Source organism: Halictus rubicundus, unplaced genomic scaffold, assembly GCF_050948215.1.
Source record: "Halictus rubicundus isolate RS-2024b unplaced genomic scaffold, iyHalRubi1_principal scaffold0089, whole genome shotgun sequence".
NCBI lineage: Eukaryota > Metazoa > Arthropoda > Insecta > Hymenoptera > Halictidae > Halictus > Halictus rubicundus.
The window spans coordinates 519,639-545,000 of NW_027488630.1; the positions used below are offsets into that span (position 1 = coordinate 519,639).

At 34.3% G+C, this 25,362-nt stretch overlaps 1 protein-coding gene and 1 long non-coding RNA gene across 2 annotated transcripts in view; both read right to left on the reverse strand.

Annotated features, from left to right (window-relative positions):
- LOC143363675 (uncharacterized) overlaps positions 1 to 25,362 on the reverse strand; it is a 239,808-nt gene that overhangs the window by 177,797 nt on the left and 36,649 nt on the right. The window lies entirely within an intron of this gene.
- LOC143363670 (uncharacterized) lies at positions 13,992 to 15,701 on the reverse strand. The gene is made up of 6 exons (XM_076804227.1): positions 15,626 to 15,701; positions 15,164 to 15,226; positions 14,893 to 15,096; positions 14,501 to 14,822; positions 14,195 to 14,339; positions 13,992 to 14,079 (listed from the first exon to the last, which is right to left on the reverse strand). The coding sequence occupies exons 2-6, from the start codon at positions 15,170 to 15,172 to the stop codon at positions 13,992 to 13,994; spliced, it is 768 nt and encodes a 255-aa protein (XP_076660342.1). The 5' UTR covers positions 15,173 to 15,226; positions 15,626 to 15,701.

Below are 25,362 nucleotides of genomic sequence, written 5' to 3' on the forward strand. Positions count from 1 at the left end.
AGAAAATCAACTTATTGATTTTGATTCTCAGTATAAAACATACTACAAACAAACAGATAGAAAAGGTATTGGTAAAATTGTGCACAAAAGGTTCCTCCTCACCGATTTTGATAAAATTTAAATATGTTGTAAAACTCTACATTCTGAACAACTTTTTCATATAAATGTAACCGCCGCTCAGCCTTAGTTTCTATATTCTTATATAAATACATAAAACAATTTTTTTAATACTTTTATATTTCCTTCACGAACGGTTAATTAAAATGTTAACCCTTAGCACTCGAATGGTGACTGTTAGGCACCACGAAAAATTGCTGTATCGTTATTAAAAATATTTTTTACATTATTACATTTGATTGTATTTAATAAATTACTAAACATTTCTGTATTGTTCGAGTGAATTGCACTATTTTCGTATGTATAACATAAAAAAATATACATAGAAGAGCAATATTCTAGGTGGGAAGAAATGTTTCGTTTTGGAGTTAAAATAGCTTCGAGAGCAAAGGGTTAACCTAACATTACATTCGTGATCACGTGATCAGCGACCATCAAAACCTCAGTACACGGTACTTTTAAAAAGGTTTATAATGTTCTTCTACTGTTTTTGATGCTTGGCCAGCTTTTGGTCGTTTTGCCACACTGTAATTTCCCCTTTGACTTCCCTATTCCCCCACCATTAAAAATGTGAATTACCAGAACAAGTGACATTGGCGTGTGCATGCAAACTGTGAGTGTAACGGAGATACAGTCACTCACAAATAATATTAGGACACTTTTAAAAGGACGATAACTATTTTAATATTTGTGGGATGAATGGGTTCCTTGTGCGTGCGGACGACTAGATCATGTTGCGACGGTCCGGCGCACAGTATGGACAAATCGCCTGTTTTCGGCACTTGTCGGAGTTATAGAGGAAATTTTTTACAGACAATTGTATTTACCAATATAGTTTATAATTTAAACAAAAAAAAATTTGTAGGAAAAAAATGTATTATTATACATTAACAAATGTATTTTTAAAAACTAACAAGTTTAGAACAAAATTAATAATAAATGAACCATATGTAAAATTAACAATAATAAACTTAAACAAATTATAATACTAGTGAATAAAATTAATAAACTCAACAAAATGCTATCCGAGCATGCTGCTGCTGCTTCGCTATCCGAGTCATTTTCAGTACTTTGATTGCGACTCAAAAACATTGACTCTCGTGATCTTGCACATTTCGATCTATCCTTACATTCTTATTACTTTTTCAATAGTTATAAAACATATATTAAAAACAAATTAAAAATACATTAAAATGATTGATAGGTCGACGTACTCAGCAGAGCCCGCGGACGTCCGTCAGCTGTTACGGTGACGACAGTTTGCTTTCACTTTTTTTTCGGCGATCAGCTGAGAACGTCGATCCCCCCCACGATGCTGGAGCTACTCGGAACACCTATGATGCTCACGGGGACGGCAACGCGCCGGATCAGTCGATGTCATATGTTTATTGTTGTATGAAATTACGTTGTATATATATGTATATACAGTGACTCCCACTAATATTCCGACAAAATCGCATAACTTTGCCAATATTGGACTGCACCACTTGAATTTTTTGAGACGTTAGAACAATTACTACGCTACATAACGTGAAAAAAATGTTTGATTAAAATTGCATTTGGTCGAAATTGCAGAGAAAGTACTAAAAGTTTTATTTTGCAACTTTTTTATGCGCGCTTATATTAAAAATGTAAAAAGTACGTTTTGTTCATCTGAATAAATTATACATATTCTGAATATTTCATCTAAATTGGTCAACGTTGCAATGAGCTGCAAACGTATAACGATGACAGCAGGGTGAAAGTCGCAGAATTTTGGTCTTGTCAGGGAATTTCACCGACCGTTGAACCGATTTTGATAAAATATTCAGAATATGTATAATTCATACAGATTTACAAATCGTACTTTCTAAATTTTCAATGTAAGTCCACATCAAAAAGTTGAAAAATACAACTTTTAGTATTTTCTCTGCAATTTCAACCAATTGCAATTTTTGTAAATAGTTTTTTTCACTTTATATAGCAAACCAATTGTGTTACATAGAATCAATTATTTATTTGTATTTATATGACAATGTAATTTTTTCATACAGCAATAAACAAGTGACACCGACTGATTGACGGGTCCGGCGCATTGACGTCCCCATGAGCATCATAGCTGTATAAAGCAGCTCGAGCATCGGGGGGGGGGGGGGGATCGACGTTCCCAGCTGATCGTGGAAAAAAAGTGAAAGCAGACAAAAACAAACCGTCACCATAACAGCTGACGGACGTCCGCGGGCTCTCCTGAGTACGTCGAACTCGCTCGGGTGAGTGTGTGCGTGCATGCGTGAGCGGCAAAGATGTGTTGGCGCAGCATGCCCGCGAAAACGTTAGCTTTTTTCACGTCATGTTGTAAACTAATTGTTCTAACTTGTCAACAAAATCCAAATCGTATGATGCAATATTAAAATAGTTATCGTCCTGAGTGTCCCAATATTACTGTCAGCGACTACATTTGTTTTGTTTCTCTGTCTGTGTGGTGCAGCAGAATACTAGTGCAAAGTTTCTATAAAATCACTTAGTGTTCCTCTGTGTCAGAGGAATTCAAAACGAGGAACTCAAAAATTAATCTAACTGTAATCCAAATTTATTTGTTTGAAAAGTTCACGCGGTATATAGACTGTTTGTCACTTACCTATTCAGCTGTAATTTTCTTCTGCTGTATCTTCTGGTTGAGCTCCGAAGTCTTTTGGAGGATACAGCCGCCTTGGCTGCTCGCTTGGTCGCCGTTTTTCCCGCATGCTCAGTAGAACACGATTGACCACACTCCATTTTTACATAATCTCCACACTTCTTCACACAAACTCCAAACTATACACACTCGCGTCAACACAAGTCCGTACGTAAACTTATTTTTCCGCGTTGTGTATAAATTATTTAACGAATGAAACAGGAATGATTCGCACGCGATGCGAACGCGTTCCTGTCCATCAGTAAACTGAACGAAACAAACATCGACGCAACCAAATGTTGCCACATGCGTCATCGCCCCCCCCCCCCTCACTACCGTCGAATGTCACTTGGCCGCGCTTGAGCCTACCCCACTAATTCCGTTCGTGCACCAACAGGCCATTCGCTCTTGATTTGTTTATCTGTGTATACTGAAATATGTTTTGTATTTTTTAAATAATTTTTTTTTATTTTTTCGCTATAGCCGTCTAAGATGTTCAAAAGTGACCCCCGAATCAAATTGATTTTTAGTCACACCGTGCCCAACAAAAAATTACGAAAAAATTCATGGATATTCTACTTACTCGCATACAGGAGTGAGATTTTTTTCAGAATTTTAGGTGGAAAAATCGATTTTGACACAAATCCGGAAGCATAAAATTCCCGATTTTATATCGAACTTCTCAGTTGACCCCGCTTATATTATTATGTTCGCTGTGTCTTCGTTGTGATTATTAATGTGTATTTTTTACAGTTTTTTTGGATTATGCAAACATGTTTGTTGAAAAAAATTGGACATCTCCAAACATTCGAAGAAAGTGCGTATTTCGTATTGAAGTTTCAGAGATACTGATTTTATAAAAGTAGTTGGATATTATTGAAACAATTGTTCTAAATTCTTTTTAGAATTTTTGTAAATTGCATGAAAATGAATTTTCTCGTTGCCTTTTTTCCTGTTTCCAAGCATATTGTATGTTAGCGTCAACGCATTTTTAACGAGAGATTTTGGTGGGATGGTCGAAGGGATGTTTATTCCTTGACAGACTTATGGCAGGGCTTTATAATGTCTGTGGCAGAGTTGGGCAAAATATTTATCTAAATAAAAGTTTCGAATAACGAATAAAAGATAAAAATATTTTTATTCGTTATTCGAAGGTTCGAATAAAAAAATTATCTTTATTCGACGAGTATCGAATAAATAATTTTATTCGGCGAGAATTTATCCGACGAATAAAGATAATTTTTTTTATTCGAAGCGGATTTATTCGAACTTCGAATAATTTTTTCATCTTTTATCTGTATCTTTTATTCCAAGGCTTCGAATAAATCTTCGAATAACTTTTGCCGAGCGCCGAGCATCAAAGACCCAGCGACGACAGACGACATACAATGTAAGCGGATGAAGAATCGCGCACGAATGAAAGTTTAAACTTTTAGATTTTTCAACATATCCTCATAAAATTGTGACGAGCGAATGGAGGGGATTTTCCTGATGAAAATGAGGTCAAATTCGAGTGTAATCGAACAAGTTTCACTGATACCTAATTTTACCAAATGATGTCGTGTTTGGACTCATTTCGATCGGAACGAGCTCTACAACTCGTTCGTCTTAACAATATTGTTCTGATTAAAAACATACAAGCATAAATTGCCAATAATGCACGATTCTCCATCTGCTTACATTGTAGGCTGTTGGTCGGTCGCTGGTCTTTCAAGTTCCGAGCTCGCAGAGTCGCGAGATATCGGTGTGAAACAACTGCCAATCCAATTGCAAAACATCTTTATTTCTCATTATATTTTTATGGGACTTGCGCCAACTAATTCGTGGCATTCTTCTGATTAAAATGACACTAAACACGGTACAAATTGGACTGTATTTAGCATTTTTATTCGTAGATTTATTCGAAGGCTTCGAATAAATCTTCGGATAACTTTTGCCAGCTCGACGAATAAACGGCGACGACGGCCGACGAGGACCGACGAGCGCCGAACGTCGAAGATCCAGCGACTGCCAAACGGCATACAATGTAAGCGGATGGAGAATCGCGCATTATTGGCAATTTATGCTTTTATGTTTTTAATCAGAACAATATTGTTAAGACGAATGAGTTGTAGAGTTTGTTCCGATCGAAATGAGTCCAAACACGACATCATTTGGACTGTCTTTACTGAGATTGTAATTTTTATCGTAACATTACGTATCAGTGAAACTTGTTCCATTACACACGAATTTGACCTTATTTTCATCAGGAAAATCCCCTCCATTCGCTTGTCACAATTTTATGAGGATATGTTGAAAAATCTAAAAGTTTAAACTGTCATTCGTGCGCGATTCGCCATCCGCTTACATTGTATGCCGTTTGGCAGTCGCTGGGTCTTCCACGTTCGGCGCTCGTCGGTCCTCGTCGGCCGTCGTCGCCGTTTATTCGTCGAGCTGGCAAAAGTTATCCGAAGATTTATTCGAAGCCTTCGAATAAATCTACGGATAAAAATGCTAAATACAGTCCAATTTGTACCGTGTTTAGTGTCATTTTAATCAGAAGAATGCCACGAATTAGTTGGCGCAAGCCCCATAAAAATATAATGAGAAATAAAGATGTTTTGCAATTGGATTGGCAGTTGTTTCACACCGATATCTCGCGACTCTGCGAGCTCGGAACTTCAAAGACCAGCGACCAACCAACAGCCTACAATGTAAGCAGATGGGGAATCCAGCATTATTGGCAATTTATGCTTGTATGTTTTTAATCAGAACAATATTTTAAGACGAATGAGTTGTAGAGCTTGTTCCGATCGAAATGAGTCCAAACACGACATCATTTGGACTGTCTTTAATGAGATTGTAATTTTTATCGTACCATTACGTATCAGTGAAACTTGTTCGATTACACTCGAATTTGATCTCATTTTCATCAGGAAAATCCCCTCCATTCGCTCGTCACAATTTTTTGAGGATATGTTGAAAAATCTAAAAGTTTAAACTTTCATTCGTGCGCGATTCTCCATCCGCTTACATTGTATGTCGTCTGTCTTCGCTGAGTCTTTGATGCTCGGCGCTCGGCGAAAGTTATTCGAAGATTTATTCGAAGCCTTCGAATAAAAGATACAGATAAAAGATGAAAAAATTATTCGAAGTTCGAATAAATCCGCTTCGAATAGAAAAAATTATCTTTATTCGTCGGATAAATTCTCGACGAATAAAATTATTTATCCGATACTCGTCCAATAAAGATGCTTTTTTTTATTCGAACCTTCAAATAACAAATAAAGATAAAGTATCTTTTATTCAAATTTTCATTTAAATAATTTTTTATCCCAAATAATGCCCATCTCTGCGAGGGCCGTTAGCACCGTGAAAGATTTACTTAATATTTAATTGAATTTAATAATTACAAAGAGTATATCATGAACAAAGTGCATGCACTTGGAACTGTTACAGAAATATGTAAGATCACCCTTTCGATGAAGTATCGAATGAGGTTTATGACATGAGCGACTGGAATCCACCTCTTGTGAGGAGTTTAGTACACACTGCATGTCTAGCCTTCCTTTAATTAGTTTTGGAGGCAGGTCTCTGGAAGTTGTGGATGCATTCGTTTGTATGGTCTGGCTTGCGACTCAATAAGGATTGTTAGCGTACCATAAAACTCCAGATGTGACACAGAACACAGGTAGGTGTGCTGGGCGCTACGTCACCAACGCACTAAAGGACTGAAATCAAGGAAACACTTTTATTTTTTCAATGATCGTCGCAAAAAAATTGTTCTTCCTTGAATATGGATGGTACCATGGTATTGGGTTGTAAAGGGGTGTTAAACAGAGCTGCAATGCAGCCCATAAAAAATTAGTAGAACGGTGAAATAAAGAGTAAACTAGAATGTTTTCGACTAAAATTATTTAAAAATAGTTCTAATGTGTTTTTAAAGTCATCTAGTAAAAATCTTATGGTGCTGAGGTGGAAAAAATATTTATTCATGAAAGAAATTTTTTTTTAATTAATAATAACAGTAGCTATATATATGAAAAAATTTAAGATAGTGTTGATGACAATAGCTCATTATTAAATTAATATTCAGGTTGGTCGCTTTTAAACTTCGATATGAGATCTGTATTTGTTCGAATTTTTCCGGATTTTCCATTTTTTACAACTAGAGTTTGCAACTACAAACTTGGAAAAAAATAAAATACGTATCATTACAATTAATATTATTCTTAATTTATATTAATTAGAGATTTTGTACACAAGATTTACATGTTAGTTCCATATTTCATATAAAACAATTAAACTGTACGTTCTAATCCTGGTTAAAAAAATAATGTGCGTTCAGTTTTATGCTAAAAGACTGACCGGTTCTGTGTCATGCTAAAAGACTGACCGGTTCTGTTCCAGGAAAGACTGACCGGTTCTGTGCCATGCTAAAGCGGCGATGTTACGAAAGTGGGAACGCCGAAACCCCGGGCGTGAGCACTCTCATTCCTCTCTGGCTGAGTTACGCACATGTAAAATTGTACTCACGATAGATTGCGCACAGAATGAATTCAAACTGTTGTTTATCATCTTGTGTTGTGCTGTGTGATTACATAGTCTATGATTATATACCTTCTATGCAGAATGTGTCTAAAGTATCAAAATTTGTCAGTGATTTTAATTTTATAGGTGACTGTGTAACATCTGCTTAAATTATGAATAGTTGATAAAAATGTGAGAAAATACTACGGTTTTAAGTAATTTATTTTGTGTACAATCTGTGTCACAAGTGTTATGTTAAGTACTATATTTGTTAAATGATCGTAATATACGTATGTAAATAGTGAAGAACATGAAGAGGCTGTAAATAGTTGAAAAAATATTTATGTTGCAGCAGATTCAAAAGGATTGAGAATACATAATTTGGGAGCTAGAATTTGATCAGATTAAGTAAGGTAAGTATTTCTATCTATCAAAAAGGTACGGATGGAATAAACCAGATACTATGTGGCTTATTTTATTTTCTTTTTACTGATGATATAGTGATTGGCAAACAAGATTACGTACATGAATATTAAGTTGCTCTTAAAAATGCGTATATTGACCTGTTGCGGTCCTATTTACGTCGACTTAGTCTAGAAATGTTATTTTTGCACAACTGCTCGCGTATTTTACATATTCATATTCCATTCATGAATAATACCATAATTACATATTATATAAATACCATAATTACATATTACATAAATCCCATAATTAAATATTATATGAAAGCAATTCTAGTTTTCACTGTTCTAAATATATTGTAAAGCTAAATTGTATGATATTATAGCAAGTTCTAAAACTATATGAGATGGAACTGTGTGGACCGCAAGGGATTAAGCATTCTAACAAGGTGTGATAATTTGACCAAATGTGTATATACGTTAGTGAAATAATAATAATTTTTTTATATGACAAATGATCCTTAATTATGTCTTTTATTTAAAATGTAACGACAACTCTTTGAAAAAGCATAAGCAAAAAAATATTGAATTTTCAAATTGTAATATATTTTATGTGTTCTTGATTTAAACACAGTGATTCTTGAGGCTACCTATCACGATAGAACCATTGATATTAATAAACTTGTAAGTACAAGGTGTATTACCTAATTTATTTCAGAAATCCTTAAGTCATTTAATGTTATTTACAACATTAATAGTAAAAGATGCTTTCATGTTTCAGGTATTTCTTTACATTTTACTTATCTTTTTTTCAGAGCTAGTCCAGTGTATTTGTTATATATGTTACAATAATTATATTTTTATATTGAACTTTACTTATGTACATAAAATAATAGTTACATGTATTAATTCTTGAAAAATTGTTTTAGGTCATTATGTTGCCACTAAGATATGCTGCAGTATTTCTTCCGCCACTTTTGTGGAATACTTACTGTTTACGAGAAAAGCGGTGGTCCGATCTAGTCCAAGACATACATATATATCGGCAACATGTTGGAGACAATTTAATGGGCGATTCTTCAAGACAGTACGAGACGAAAATCAAGAATAAAACATGGTGATATTAATTTTTAATTTATTAGTGATTACACATCCTCCTGATTCGCCAATCCCTATATCTATTTTATATATCTATCTCTAACGCTATTTCATTTATTAGCGTACTCTGTATTGCTGTTAAGCATTTTGTGAATACATTTTTATCAATACTTATCATTTTTGCTCTCGTAAGTTTATTATTTATACTTACCTATACGGATCTATCAGTTAATAAGTAATATGGCATAACATCTCCTGTCACAGTGTAATAGTATCACACGTCGTTACATAATTTTATTTTCTAAAGCTATGGTTTCTTGAACTTTTAACTTGCATTGTTTAAGTACAAAATGGTAATAATATTTGGTCTAAGAGCCGCTTTTGAAAAGATTCGACATTCGTACAGAATGCTTCATGGTGTAATGAATATATATATATGCGTAATTTTGGAGGCATTTAAGAATATCAATCTAATTTCAAGCGGTATACTCTGTACATTTATGGTGGAGTCCGAATATATACCAATTGGATGCTAAAATCTGACTAAAATATTTGAGATAAGTAAATTCTATCTGTAAATAGTTAGTTCAAATGCAATGAACATGATACTTTGTGATTTCTTTAATTATATTTTACAGGCGCAATCTGTGTCAAATAAAATTCTCTGAGGACTACCAAGGATTTGAGAACCTGTTATTGAGATACTGAAAATAAAATTCTCTGCCTCTGTGTATTGAGAAAAAAATTTTCATCATTATATTTTCCATCAATGTATCTATAATATATCCTCGTTCTAGAATACTGTATGTTGCATGTCATTTTAAAGTGTGTTGTTAAATGCAACTTATCCTAGCTTTTGTGACACCATTATGTTATAGTTTCACTACACGGCACACTATTTTGAGTATATAGGCATTTCAAACAAAATTCATAGCTTCTGAGCTAATACTTATTGAACTTAACAACTCCAGTATTTAAAAAAAAATACATATATTCATATATAGCGATCTCAATTTTCTACTAGATAGAAAATTTTTCACTAGTTTTTTCAATTTATATTTTATTCTGATCTGATTACTGACTAATTTTTCTATAAAACTTTTTATATGTATTTATATGTGTATTTGTTATATGTATTTATATATTGTGGATTTTAATTGTATTCAAATCTGATAGTATGCTGCATCTGTGAAAACATGAAAGATACATACAGAATGTACAAGTCTTATTCGTTTTTCTGTTATTATATGCTCACTTATGTTTGGAATATAGAACGTAAATGCCCAATTGTCGTGTAATAGATCTTTACTATCATTTACTCTTTATTAGTGCAAAATTGTATATACCTAATTCTGTTTTTACACGATAGATACGTTCCCGAAGAAAATTCGTGTACATTTTTTTATACGTATTCTTCGGGAACATATCTATCTTGTAAAAACAGAATTAGGTGTATATTATTTAGATGAAAATGTTCTATTTTCGTGCATGTGAAAGACTTCGGAATAAAAAAATATATATGAGTGAAGTATGTAATAAATAAATAAATAAACCAATCCTAGCTTTACACACGGTCTCTGCAGTCATTTGTTTTGTCGTTAACTTTCGTTTGTTTCAGATACTTCTGTTCGTAACTTCATACATGTTCATTTGCTATTCAATTCTCTTATAGTGGTTTGTATCATTTATATTGTGCTACTTTCACTGTTACGTGCTGTTTTAAAAATGGAAAAACTTCCCGGAAAATCCGTCGGTAGCTTTATTTACGTATATAATAATTATACGTATAATAAAGACAATCGCACAAAAAATATTTTTCGCTGTAATACACGCCGTACTACGGGGTGTCGCGGGGCAATAATGGACGTCGGTGATGGTTGTATTAAATTGTTACACGATCACAATCATTCGAAACTTTTGCATAGGATCGATCAAGAGAAAATGAAGCACGAAATGCTTCAGCTTTGTCGAGAGACGGCGTTTCCATTAAAGCAAATATTCGACGATGTTTGTAGAAAGTAAGTATTAGTTTCTAGCATTTATTAAAAAGTGTGCACTGTAAAATGTAGTCTTTAAATTATGTATGTGTATATAAATTGTGGATTAAGTAATTTATTTTCTTTTATGAAAGATATCCTGACGCTGCATCTGTGCTTTCATATAATAGTGTGAAAGCCACACTTCTTCGTGAGAGACAGAAAAGTTGCCCTCCCATTCCACCTTGTTTAGCTGCTTTATACGAATATTTAAGAACCTCTTCTTTTATGGAAAATATTTATAAAATAATGATAAGCGATGGAGATGGTAAAGTAGCAATTTTATTTTCCACTGAATTGCTGTTGCAGACCCTTAATACCTCTCAATGTATTTATGCTGATGGTATTTTCTCTGTAAGTAACATACAGATTGGTATATGTGATTTAATTTTATGAAGTATGTAAAAATAGATAGTGTTCGAAGCAGTAGGAGCAAAATTAACATTTATTGTCAATATGTTGTTTTATTAGTACATTGTAAAACATAATTTTGATATATTTTAGATTATAAATTACAGTTAATTACAATTAATTTATTGCTCTCTGCTCAATTCGCTTTTATGAGAAATGTTGATAATGCATTTTTCTATAAACATGTCTTTGTTGAATTTTTCTCTACTACATCAAACGTTTTACAATATTGAAAAACCAATGCTTCTCATATAAATGCACCATACACATATACTATATGCTTTTGTATAAAAAAAAGTAATTTAGACAAGAAGGGAGTGATTCCAAGAAGCTGCAATCTGGTATATTACTCGGTTTCTTTATTGATGAATGTGTGGAGCTTATATTAAAGTGACATACATTTTTTAAACGGACTGCTATGTAGTTTAATGAACCAATCCACGAAGCTTGTTGCCTTTTATGCAAAAATACTAAACCATTTTAAGTAAAATTGTGATTAATTTTCCATTTTCATTCGAGACCTACATAAAATAAATATCGGTTAAACCCATTGTTATTCAATATAAACGATTTAGTACCTTTTTTCTAAAAAATGGCGAACTGCATCAAATAATGCAACAAAAAATATGTGATTCCATTTAAAAGAATGAAATTGACGATCACATGTCCTCTATGCGTTGATACGTAACAAAATGTACTTATCAGAATGTTGTTTCCAGGAGACTATACACTTGTCCAAAGTATTTTTCTATGGAACATATATTGTATGAATAATTTATATTTATATCATGATATACATAGTTATTTTATTTTTTAAGGTTTTACCTACTCGGCCACCTATAGCACAGTTATATATTATCCACATTCAGTATATGGATACTGTGAGTACAACAATTTATGTAAATATATTATTTTAATGCACTTGTGCAGTGATTACATTTGTACAACTAGTATAGAGATATGTATACATGTTTGTCCAATATTCCAATTTATACTTATGAAAGCTTTATTTTAAAAGGGAGTTGCTACTGTTTTCGTACTGTGTGAGACATTAACAAAGACTATGTATACAACACTGTGGAGCAAAATTAATGAATTATCTCCTATGCTTAATAAGAATTTAAGAATGACAATGACAGATTATGAAATTGCAGCAATGAACACATTGCAGCAACAATTTCCATTAAGCTGTGTAAAAGGCTGCTGGTTTCATTATAACCAGGTTTGTATACAGGGAGGTCCGTTTAAATAAGAAGACCTAAATGTCTCTTCAGGTTATTGCGATGCAAAAAATATTTGTTACGTAATGTGCATGGAGTCAATGGATCAAATATTTGGCACCAATATTTTTCTCCGAGGGTCAGTTTTTTCGGAGTTGTCAAGGTCATCGATGTTTTTTGATACATAACTACATTTTTATTTTATTGCATCTAGTAACTGATGGAAAAATACATTCAGATATGTATAATGACATGACCTTGATCCTCGAAAATTGGCGTTCCTTTGCGCGGACCATCTCTTTCGGCTATTGTGATGCGAAAATATTTGTTGCGTAATGTGTATATCATCAATAGACCAAATATCTGGCAAGAATATTTTTTCCTAAGGTCATATTTTCGGAGTTATCAAGGTCGTCCATGTTTTTTGATACATAACTACATTTTTATTTTATTGCATCGAGTAACTGATCGAAAAATACATTCAGATATGTATAATAACATGACCTTGAGCTTGATCTGAAGGTAAAACTTTAATTTTCGAAGATCAAGGCCATGTTATTATACATATCTGAATGTATTTTTCGATCAGTTACCCGATGCAATAAAATAAAAATGTAGTTTTATATCAAAAAACATCGATGACCTTGATAACTTCGAAAAAAATATTCATGCCAGATATTGGGTCCATTGATGATATGCACATTACGTAACAAATATTTTTTGCATCGCAATAACCTGAAGAGATATTTAGGTCTTCTTATTTAAACGGACCTCCCTGTATAATAATATTCTAGAAAATATACAGGGTGGTCCACCTAAGTAAGGCCACCTAAATATCTCCTCTAATTGTGGGGTTACAAAAAATATTTTGTATGCTATTTGAATGGTTTTAAAAAACCATTCTATTGCAAAAAAATTTTTTTCTAGGGTAATTTTTTTCGGAGTTTACAAGGTTATCGATGTTTTTTTGCGTATAATTTTATAATTTTTTTTATTGCATCGTGTAGCTGATGTAAAAATACGTTCAGTTATGTACATTACATGACCTTGAAATGACCTTTGAGTTCAAAAATTAAACGGAAACGATAAATTGTCTATCGAAACTTTAGAGACGAAGACGTCGTTCGGGAATCTGTAAATACAACAGAGTGTAAATACAAATGTTTACTATGTGATTTGAAAATCGCCTGAATTTTTGTCAGTGGGGTTTTCAAATCGCATAGTAAACATTTGTATTTACACTCTGTTGTATTTACAGATTCCCGAACGACGTCTTCGTTTCTAAAGTTTCGATAGAATGAGCCCTCACCCAGCTCAAAATATGATCTTATAAGCTCAAACAACGACATGGCGCAGACTCATGTTTCGACCTAAAATCTCATAAGATTCCAGTTCCTTTCTAGTAAAAATCTGAAGGTATACTACCCCCTTATAGGTTCTACCTGGTTATAGTACACTTTGGCTCTATATAGGATACAGATATGTAAAGTCAAATAAATTACCGTCAATATGATTGCTGTCAAATTTGTCATGGAGATTTTAGCTACATACTTGCCAATGTGATAACTTTATTAATTTGAAAAGTTTTTTCATTATGAGTAAACATATTTAAAAATTCTTCTAAAGATAATCTAAAAATCATATACATTCAAATGTAAAATACACATACATATATGTATATGGACAAATAGTAAACATGTTAGTAACAAATAGTAAACAGTTGGAACTAGAGAAAAAGACGCATACCTTCCAGCATTATATTCTTCTTGAGCACTTGTTATTTCTTTTCTATGATTAATATTAGCATTTGTACGACGTCTTCGAGATGCTATACCATTTTGCAATCGACTCAAGTCAAGCTCTTGGTCAATAAGCAGATCTTTTACTTTTTCTAAAAATGTAATAACATTTAATTATATATAAACCTCTGTATATGTAGAATAACATAAAGAATAAATTAAGTATAGTCACTAAATTATAAATAAATTCATGCCACTTATCAAAAATTAATTTTATGTGTATAATAAACAATAAAAGTAAAAAATACTGTACCTAAAAATGCCCAAATATTAATATTTTGTTTCCCCAGTTTTTGACATGCAATGTTGTGAAATGATTCTGCAATATTATTCGTACGTACTGGACAATTGTGCACGCTGACTTGCGATGCTATGTTTAACCAAGTACGTCTCATATAGGTCATAAACAAAAGAATACCCGGAAACTTGCTGGATGCAATATCTGCTTCCTTTTGAATAACTGACAAACCTTGTTCAAATTTTATAGCAGGTATTAAAGGCAAAGACATTGCCATATGTACAACAGTATGAGGAGCACTATTTAATCCAAGCTTACGCCACTTTCGAAGAACAGCCTACAATATATAAACAGAAAACTAGAATTGTGTTAATACAAGTAAATGTATTATAAATAGCATTACAAACCTGACAATAATGGAACCAGCAGCCATGCATATCTGCACTGGGAAATAACTTGCTTAAGGTTTTAACAGCTGCTGTTTCATAATCGCTCATTATAAACTTTATAGTGTTTGGCAAATTGGGTATTATATTAATTATTTTTTCCCATATGGCAGTATATAAAGTAGCTGTTCGTTTTTCGCATAGAATAAGTAGAGTCGCAATACCCTAAAAAAATCATCTCATAATATTGAACTCATTTTAATATATAAAACTAATGCAAATTATGTTTTACATTATCCATGTAGCGTATGTGAACTGTGTACAGCTGTACTATGTGGGGTTTCTTCGGTAAGACCTAAGAAAACAAATATTACATAACGTACTATGACATATACACATTTTGGACTTACGACATATATAGTTTTCAGATGAAATTATTGGACTTGATTTCAAAAATTGATTACTAACTAAGATATGATTCTGAACAACTTTACCATTCATTTACCAAAATGTTCAGTACGACTTTAGGTATTAGTTATTAATGAAAAACTGACCAATCAGGAACAATGCACAGAATAAATGTCAGCATTATAGATTCAAGAATATAATGTGGAATTTTTAAACTTAAAGATAACAAATGTAAAAATGTTTCAGTCAAACATACAATATAACTATTATAATAAATGTTATATCTAATGTTAAAGTATAAAAGGAGGATGTTATAGCAGATTTATAACGGTATTACTATACTTACTGCAAAAGTTCCATCTACGTACAATTCTGTAGATTTACTCAATGCTTCAACTAAAATGTCAGATGACAAAATTATTGCGTTTTCCCCTTTTTCTGACACTGCATAGTATACATTTAAGTATTCCAGAGGTTGATAATTTTGAATCATTTGAATCACATGACAATATGCTCTTTCCCTTTGTAATGTTGGTCTTAATTTTCGAAAAGAGCAATGTGCTCCAGCATCTGGGTACCTGCAATTATAAACAAATTTATGTCCATCTCAATAAAATTTTGAATAAAAAAATGTTTGAAAACATACTTTCTACAAACATCGTCGAATATTTGCTTTAATGGAAACGACGTTTCTCGACAAAGCTGAAGCATTTCGTGCTTCATTTTCTCTTGATCGATCCTATGCAAAAGTTTCGAATGATTGTGATCGTGTAACAATTTAATACAACCATCACCGACGTCCATTATTGCCCCGCGACACCCCGTAGTACGGCGTGTATTACAGCGAAAAATATTTTTTGTGCGATTGTCTTTATTATACGTATAATTATTATATACGTAAATAAAGCTACCGACGGATTTTCCGGGAAGTTTTTCCATTTTTAAAACAGCACGTAACAGTGAAAGTAGCACAATATAAATGATACAAACCACTATAAGAGAATTGAATAGCAAATGAACATGTATGAAGTTACGAACAGAAGTATCTGAAACAAACGAAAGTTAACGACAAAACAAATGACTGCAGAGACCGTGTGTAAAGCTAGGATTGGTTTATTTATTTATTTATTACATACTTCACTCATATATATTTTTTTATTCCGAAGTCTTTCACATGCACGAAAATAGAACATTTTCATCTAAATAATATACACCTAATTCTGTTTTTACAAGATAGATATGTTCCCGAAGAATACGTATAAAAAAATGTACACGAATTTTCTTCGGGAACGTATCTATCGTGTAAAAACAGAATTAGGTATATACAATTTTGCACTAATAAAGAGTAAATGATAGTAAAGATCTATTACACGACAATTGGGCATTTACGTTCTATATTCCAAACATAAGTGAGCATATAATAACAGAAAAACGAATAAGACTTGTACATTCTGTATGTATCTTTCATGTTTTCACAGATGCAGCATACTATCAGATTTGAATACAATTAAAATCCACAATATATAAATACATATAACAAATACACATATAAATACATATAAAAAGTTTTATAGAAAAATTAGTCAGTAATCAGATCAGAATAAAATATAAATTGAAAAAACTAGTGAAAAATTTTCTATCTAGTAGAAAATTGAGATCGCTATATATGAATATATGTATTTTTTTTTTAAATACTGGAGTTGTTAAGTTCAATAAGTATTAGCTCAGAAGCTATGAATTTTGTTTGAAATGCCTATATACTCAAAATAGTGTGCCGTGTAGTGAAACTATAACATAATGGTGTCACAAAAGCTAGGATAAGTTGCATTTAACAACACACTTTAAAATGACATGCAACATACAGTATTCTAGAACGAGGATATATTATAGATACATTGATGGAAAATATAATGATGAAAATTTTTTTCTCAATACACAGAGGCAGAGAATTTTATTTTCAGTATCTCAATAACAGGTTCTCAAATCCTTGGTAGTCCTCAGAGAATTTTATTTGACACAGATTGCGCCTGTAAAATATAATTAAAGAAATCACAAAGTATCATGTTCATTGCATTTGAACTAACTATTTACAGATAGAATTTACTTATCTCAAATATTTTAGTCAGATTTTAGCATCCAATTGGTATATATTCGGACTCCACCATAAATGTACAGAGTATACCGCTTGAAATTAGATTGATATTCTTAAATGCCTCCAAAATTACGCATATATATATATTCATTACACCATGAAGCATTCTGTACGAATGTCGAATCTTTTCAAAAGCGGCTCTTAGACCAAATATTATTACCATTTTGTACTTAAACAATGCAAGTTAAAAGTTCAAGAAACCATAGCTTTAGAAAATAAAATTATGTAACGACGTGTGATACTATTACACTGTGACAGGAGATGTTATGCCATATTACTTATTAACTGATAGATCCGTATAGGTAAGTATAAATAATAAACTTACGAGAGCAAAAATGATAAGTATTGATAAAAATGTATTCACAAAATGCTTAACAGCAATACAGAGTACGCTAATAAATGAAATAGCGTTAGAGATAGATATATAAAATAGATATAGGGATTGGCGAATCAGGAGGATGTGTAATCACTAATAAATTAAAAATTAATATCACCATGTTTTATTCTTGATTTTCGTCTCGTACTGTCTTGAAGAATCGCCCATTAAATTGTCTCCAACATGTTGCCGATATATATGTATGTCTTGGACTAGATCGGACCACCGCTTTTCTCGTAAACAGTAAGTATTCCACAAAAGTGGCGGAAGAAATACTGCAGCATATCTTAGTGGCAACATAATGACCTAAAACAATTTTTCAAGAATTAATACATGTAACTATTATTTTATGTACATAAGTAAAGTTCAATATAAAAATATAATTATTGTAACATATATAACAAATACACTGGACTAGCTCTGAAAAAAAGATAAGTAAAATGTAAAGAAATACCTGAAACATGAAAGCATCTTTTACTATTAATGTTGTAAATAACATTAAATGACTTAAGGATTTCTGAAATAAATTAGGTAATACACCTTGTACTTACAAGTTTATTAATATCAATGGTTCTATCGTGATAGGTAGCCTCAAGAATCACTGTGTTTAAATCAAGAACACATAAAATATATTACAATTTGAAAATTCAATATTTTTTTGCTTATGCTTTTTCAAAGAGTTGTCGTTACATTTTAAATAAAAGACATAATTAAGGATCATTTGTCATATAAAAAAATTATTATTATTTCACTAACGTATATACACATTTGGTCAAATTATCACACCCTGTTAGAATGCTTAATCCCTTGCGGTCCACACAGTTCCATCTCATATAGTTTTAGAACTTGCTATAATATCATATAATTTAGCTTTAATCCAGATAAAATAAGTATATTAGCAATATATTTAGAACAGTGAAAACTAGAATTGCTTTCATATAATATTTAATTATGGGATTTATGTAATATGTAATTATGGTATTTATATAATATGTAATTATGGTATTATTCATGAATGGAATATGAATATGTAAAATACGCGAGCAGTTGTGCAAAAATAACATTTCTAGACTAAGTCGACGTAAATAGGACCGCAACAGGTCAATATACGCATTTTTAAGAGCAACTTAATATTCATGTACGTAATCTTGTTTGCCAATCACTATATCATCAGTAAAAAGAAAATAAAATAAGCCACATAGTATCTGGTTTATTCCATCCGTACCTTTTTGATAGATAGAAATACTTACCTTACTTAATCTGATCAAATTCTAGCTCCCAAATTATGTATTCTCAATCCTTTTGAATCTGCTGCAACATAAATATTTTTTCAACTATTTACAGCCTCTTCATGTTCTTCACTATTTACATACGTATATTACGATCATTTAACAAATATAGTACTTAACATAACACTTGTGACACAGATTGTACACAAAATAAATTACTTAAAACCGTAGTATTTTCTCACATTTTTATCAACTATTCATAATTTAAGCAGATGTTACACAGTCACCTATAAAATTAAAATCACTGACAAATTTTGATACTTTAGACACATTCTGCATAGAAGGTATATAATCATAGACTATGTAATCACACAGCACAACACAAGATGATAAACAACAGTTTGAATTCATTCTGTGCGCAATCTATCGTGAGTACAATTTTACATGTGCGTAACTCAGCGTGTGCGTCTTAACCATGTGGGCAATCCTTGCGTGTGCGAAAACCCACTGTGTCCAATGTTACTGTGTCCAAAAAAACCGTGTGTCCAATAATACCGTGTCCAAAAGAACCGTGTGCCATGCCGTCGTGCGCAATCGTCTGTGCGCAAAAGAGCCATCCCCGCTTCTACTACGCACGCGCTACACACAAGCGTACCTCTATTCTGTCCGTGTGAGCTGCCTGCCCGACTGTTCGACGCGTTCCACCGAATTCACGTTACCAAAGTTTCGAGCGCCTGAGCCGCAATCGATGCCCGGTTCGGCGAGGCGCATATTTTGCTACAGCTTTTAAACTAAAAAAGATATTAATGCGAAATTTCGACTAGAAATCTTTTTTAAAGATCGGTTTTAATGGCGCATAATGATATATGTTCTGTATTTTTTATATAATTTTTTTTGTTGATTATTAAGACAAAGCTGGATAATATGGTCAAAAGTGCCTCCAAACCAAATTAATTTTTAGTCGTACCATGCTCAATAAAAAATTACGGAAGAATTCATGAATGTTCTACCTAATATCATACACGACTGAGATTTTTTCAGAATTTTTGGCTGCAAAATCGATTTTTAAACAAATCCGAAACTATAAAATTTCCGATTTTATATCGAAGTTTTCAGTTGACCACGTTTATGTTATTATGATATTTGTGTCTCATCGTGATTATTAATGTGTATTTTTTACAGATTTTCCAGATTATGCAAACATGTTTAAGAAAATTGGATAATTGGATGTCCAATCATTTGAATGAAGTGCACATTTCGAATTGAAATTTCAGAGATACCAGTTTTATAAAAATTCAGTAGTTAGATATTATTGAAACAATTTTTCTTAATTTTTTCTTAATTTTGTCTTAATTTTTAATAAATTGCATCGTCGTTAGAAAAAAAAAACAAAATCGATTGTTTCGATGCCTTCTGACCGTTTTGTAGGTGTATTATGTAATATTGAACATTTTTATATTCAGGAAAACTGTAGAAACTAACAACTGGAATATAAAATATTTTATTTACGTTACATTTCAATATATGACTGTGACTCTCAACAGTTTTGGTTGGCGCAGGCCGTAACGTCTTCGGCTGAAGATGGCAAGACACGAGACAGCCACATTTAAAAAACAATACAATAACATAACACAACTAGTAAGAGATAGCATACATAAACATAGAAACAAAATCTGGGAAATCTGGGAAAATAAACTAAAATCTTTAAACCCAAAAGATAACATTTTATGGAGAATGACAAAAACGCTTAAAAAAGCCATATAACATGATTCCTACACTACAAGATAATGGTACAACAGCAATATCGGACTAAGAAAAAACAAATATGCTAGCAGCACAATTCAAGAAGGCCCACTCAATTCAGCTCATAAATAACACCTTGGAACAAGAGCAGATTATAGAGGACGTTACGGATTACCTGTGGCAAAAAGAAAGAAGTGCAGAAGACTTGAAAAATTTCAGCACATCACCGGCAGAAGTAGCACACACGTTAAAAGAGTTACAATTTGAAAAGAGTTGAACAATTTGGTTTTAGACATAGGCATAGTACAGTACAGCAAATTTTCAGAATTACGAATGATATTATTACAGGTTTCAATAAGAATAAAATCACTACAATGCTATTATTAGACATGGAGAAAGCATTTGACAAGGTATGGATAGATGGATTAATACATAAGTTAATCAGTTACAAATACCCACCCGCGTTAATCAAACTAATACACTCATACATGACTAACAGAAAATTCAAAGTTAAAATAAATAACGCCAAAACAAATGAAAACATAATCACAGCAAGAGTACCGCAGGGATCGATACTAGGCCCAGTACTTTTTACTATTTTTATTAACGACATTCCAACATTCGCAAAAACAAAAATAGCATTGACACGCTGATGACACGGTAATATATGCACAGTCGTTTCATGCAACAATGGCAGCTAAGCAAATACAAATTCATATCACACAATTAGAAAAATACTTTAGTAATTGGAAAATAACCTATCCTAAATTTCTAAAGATCTAAAAGAATAAAGTATTCTCCAAAAAAGTAAACGGCAATAGAATCATGACGCCATTAAAAGTTAATAATGAAATAGCACAGGTTAAACATAGCGTAAAATATCTTGGGCTTACATTAGATTCAAAATTACTATTCAGAGAGCATACTAAAAGCATAATGATGAAGAGTTACGCAGTTACAAAAAATCTGTATTCACTTCATGGCAAAATATTCTAAAATTAGCAATAAAAATAAAAGATTGTAACGTAAAGGATTGCGATGGTTGTTTGTGGAATAATAGGAGTCGGAATATCTGGGGACACAGGATATATTTTCCAAAATGTTAGTACAAATTATGGGAGATAGGTTTTGTTATACAAAATAGATTCTTTCAAGAGAGTGAGAGAAAGCTAGCAACGAATAATTTAAGAAAAGATTTCATAATACGCGATACCACCATCGGGCGTCCGGTTTATTTCAACTGTACTCTCCCTCTGGGGACACGACGACGACGCGGTTTCGCCGGTTTTCTCATGTCCGTTCGGCGGCCGGCCTTCATGGCCGTCCTCTCCGAAATGTACAGAGGAACCTGGCGTCCCTACTCTTAGGCGGCCAGGAAGCTACCCTGTGCTTTCCTCTCGGCGGGCGGCCGGCCTTCATGGCCGTCCTCTCCCATGTATCCAGAGAGGCGTCCAGGTGCAACCCTGTCCTCTCCTGGGCTGCTGGGCGTCCGATAGCATTGCTTTGTACTCTCCCATCCTGTGGGTGGCCGTGGTCTTACCTCGTCCTCTCCCACAGGTGCAGCAAGAGTGCTCGCTCCGCGGTAACCTATCGGTATTTATACGGTCCCGTTGCTAACTTTATCAATAACGCGTTACTAGGGGTCTAGAAGGTTCCAGACCCCGCGGTTCCCCTTGAACCGCCGGCCACGCTACCTCGGCGCAATTTTTCTGTTTTATCGGGGGGGGGGGGGGGGTGGCGAGGGGTCTTGACGCTTTATTGTTCCTCGTCGCGTTACAAGATTAATATACAAAGTAATATAATAAGGCCAATTATAACATATGCTGCTCCTATATGGAGAACAACAGCAAATAGAAACCTTTTGAAAGTACAACGCTTTCAAATCAAATGCCTAAGATTAATTACAAACAAAAATAGATATACCAAAATAAAAGATTTACACTCAGAAGCAGAGATTGAATATTTAGGAGATTATATAGATTACCTAGCGAAAACATTTTATAATATACAGATAAAGAATAACCCATTATTAAATAATCTGATGCAAGAGCATTTAAGTGCAATAAAGGACCAACAGATAAAGTACAAATTTCCATTTTATGATATAGAGATAGAAGACTTAGGAAATACTTAGATATAGAGTTAAAAAATATTTAATATTTAAATGTATATAATACAGAATTAGAAAATATCTAGATATATTAATGTGATATGGAAGCAATAGTATTAATAAGGAACAAACAAACAGGATCAGATGGCTAAGTTCTGAACTTAAAATAAGTAGGTTTTTATTCTTTTCTTTTTCCTACAAAAAACTCAATACATGAAATAAAACCGCAACTGCAATAATGTACAAACGTAGTATGAATAAGTCAGTTAGAAATATATTATATATTATTACTATATAATGTAATTCTTACGTCCCAGGTGGGACGGATTATGATTTTTTTTAAGGGATAGTACGCAGTTTCGAACCTAGCTGCATTCACCGGCTACGGTTCGGGAAATTGAGGATTGTTTAAATAACTTATATTCTTATTTTCAAAATCAACAAAAATATTGATGTATTCAATATTAGCCGCAAGTCGCAATCGCTGGGCCTCGATTAGTGCAGATATCGGGATCGCCGGGTTTCGTATTCCTTCGCCAAGTTGGGCACTACACAACACTACTTCGCGGAACGTTTTAAAAACCGAAAACTGAACTGACGTAAATTTTTAACAAGAGAACACTACTACTATTTATAACTGAGTGATTATTAATAACGGTACGACGTAGCGAATCGATCTGAGCAAAATTCTATAACGTGTGAGGTTATTTTTATTGTATGTGTGAGGTTGTAAGATGTTTGCAACAAGAGGGCGCAGTGAGCGGGGACCGCGAGCTGCGAGCGTCGCACGTAGCACGCGGCCCTGTTCGTGTTCGAACCTCAGAGAGAGTGCATAGAGAGTGTCTAGAGAGCCATAGAGAGTTCTAGAGAGTGTGTGATAATTCAAACTTATTGTTTAAATATTGTGACGTGGCAAATTTGTCCACGTCCCTCCAATCTAAGATCGAAAGACCGGGCCGCCCTTTGGCAGCACCGCCGCGATAACGGCTGTCGTGATCGATCTCCCTGGGCATAGAAAAGACCTACTATCGAACCGCGACTCGCTACTACTGGCCCGGCATGTATCGTACTGTGGTAGAATACGTAAGACGCTGTACTACCTGTCAACTCACGAAAGTGGAGCAGACACTCCCTTCCGGGTTGATGGGTCGGCGCCGTATCGACACGCCGTGGTCAGTGGTAGCTGAAGACATCATGGGCCCGTTCCCTCCTAGCAGGTCCGGTCACGCGTACCTCCTCGTGATACAGGATCTGTTCACAAAATGGATTGAGTGCGCCCCGCTACGACGTGCGACCGGTCCGAAAATTGCCGTGGTTCTTGAGGGCTTAGTCTTCTCCCGATGGGGAAAGCCTGACGTGCTATTGACGGACAACGGCACAGAGTTCGTGAATAAATGTCTACGCGACCTAGCCGAGGAATACGGAATGCGGCTTACTACGACACCCCCGTACCATCCGCAAGCGAACCCGGTGGAACGCGTCAATAGGGTATTAAAAACTAAAGACTATAGAGACTGGGACGCGAATTTGCCGCAGTTTCGATTCGCGTATAACACAGCACGACACTCAGTACTACAGGCTTCCCCAGCCTTTTTAAACTTCGGGCGAGAACCGCGATCGGCCAAATGCGTGCGAGCGAATGCGGAACCGCCTATCGACCTCGAGGTAGGCCCCACAACGAAGTGGAAAGAGCGGGTTGCCCAGCTACCGATGTTAAGGAGCTGGGTAATAGAAAATTTAGAGGACGCGTACAACCGACAGTCGCGCCACTACAATTTGCGACACCGCGATCGGGAGTTCGAGGTAGGGGATAGGGTTTTAAAACAGCAACGCGTTTTATCGTCGGCGGCGCAGCATGTTGCGGCGAAATTAGTTCCGAAGTACGTAGGGCCCGTAATTATAACGAAAAAGATCTCGCTGGTAGTATATTACGTAGCCACGGAAAACGGCAAGGATTTGGGCAAAGTCCACGTCAGCGATCTGAAAGCGTTCCTTCCATCACGGGAACGAAAGACCTAGGCCTAAATTGAAAGGTTTTATTCCAAGGCCGTAGGAAAGATCTTAAAAATGGATGCCGAACCCGGAAGAATCGAGCCCCGTAGCCCCATCGACACCCTGACGCCACGGAGTATTGCCTCCCAGTGGGTCGAATACTTCGAGAGTATTTGTTGAAGGGAGGTCACTTGCGGCAGCGGTCGATGACCACCCAGACCTGGCAGAAGACCATCACCATATCCTGCCGGATGCCGACCTGCCCGCCGGATGCCGAGGCTATCGCCGTCGAGCCCGCAAGCGACTCGGACACGTCGTACGAGTCCGCGGACGACGGGTCCAATTCAAACTCGCTGCCGGAGCCACCTGCTCAGGGGTTAGACGATACCCTCGATGAGCAGATCGAGGAGCTGCCGTTGGACCACGAACCAGATCCAACCGAGGAGGCCGATCCTTCCGAGGAGGAAGCGGGGAAACCTTC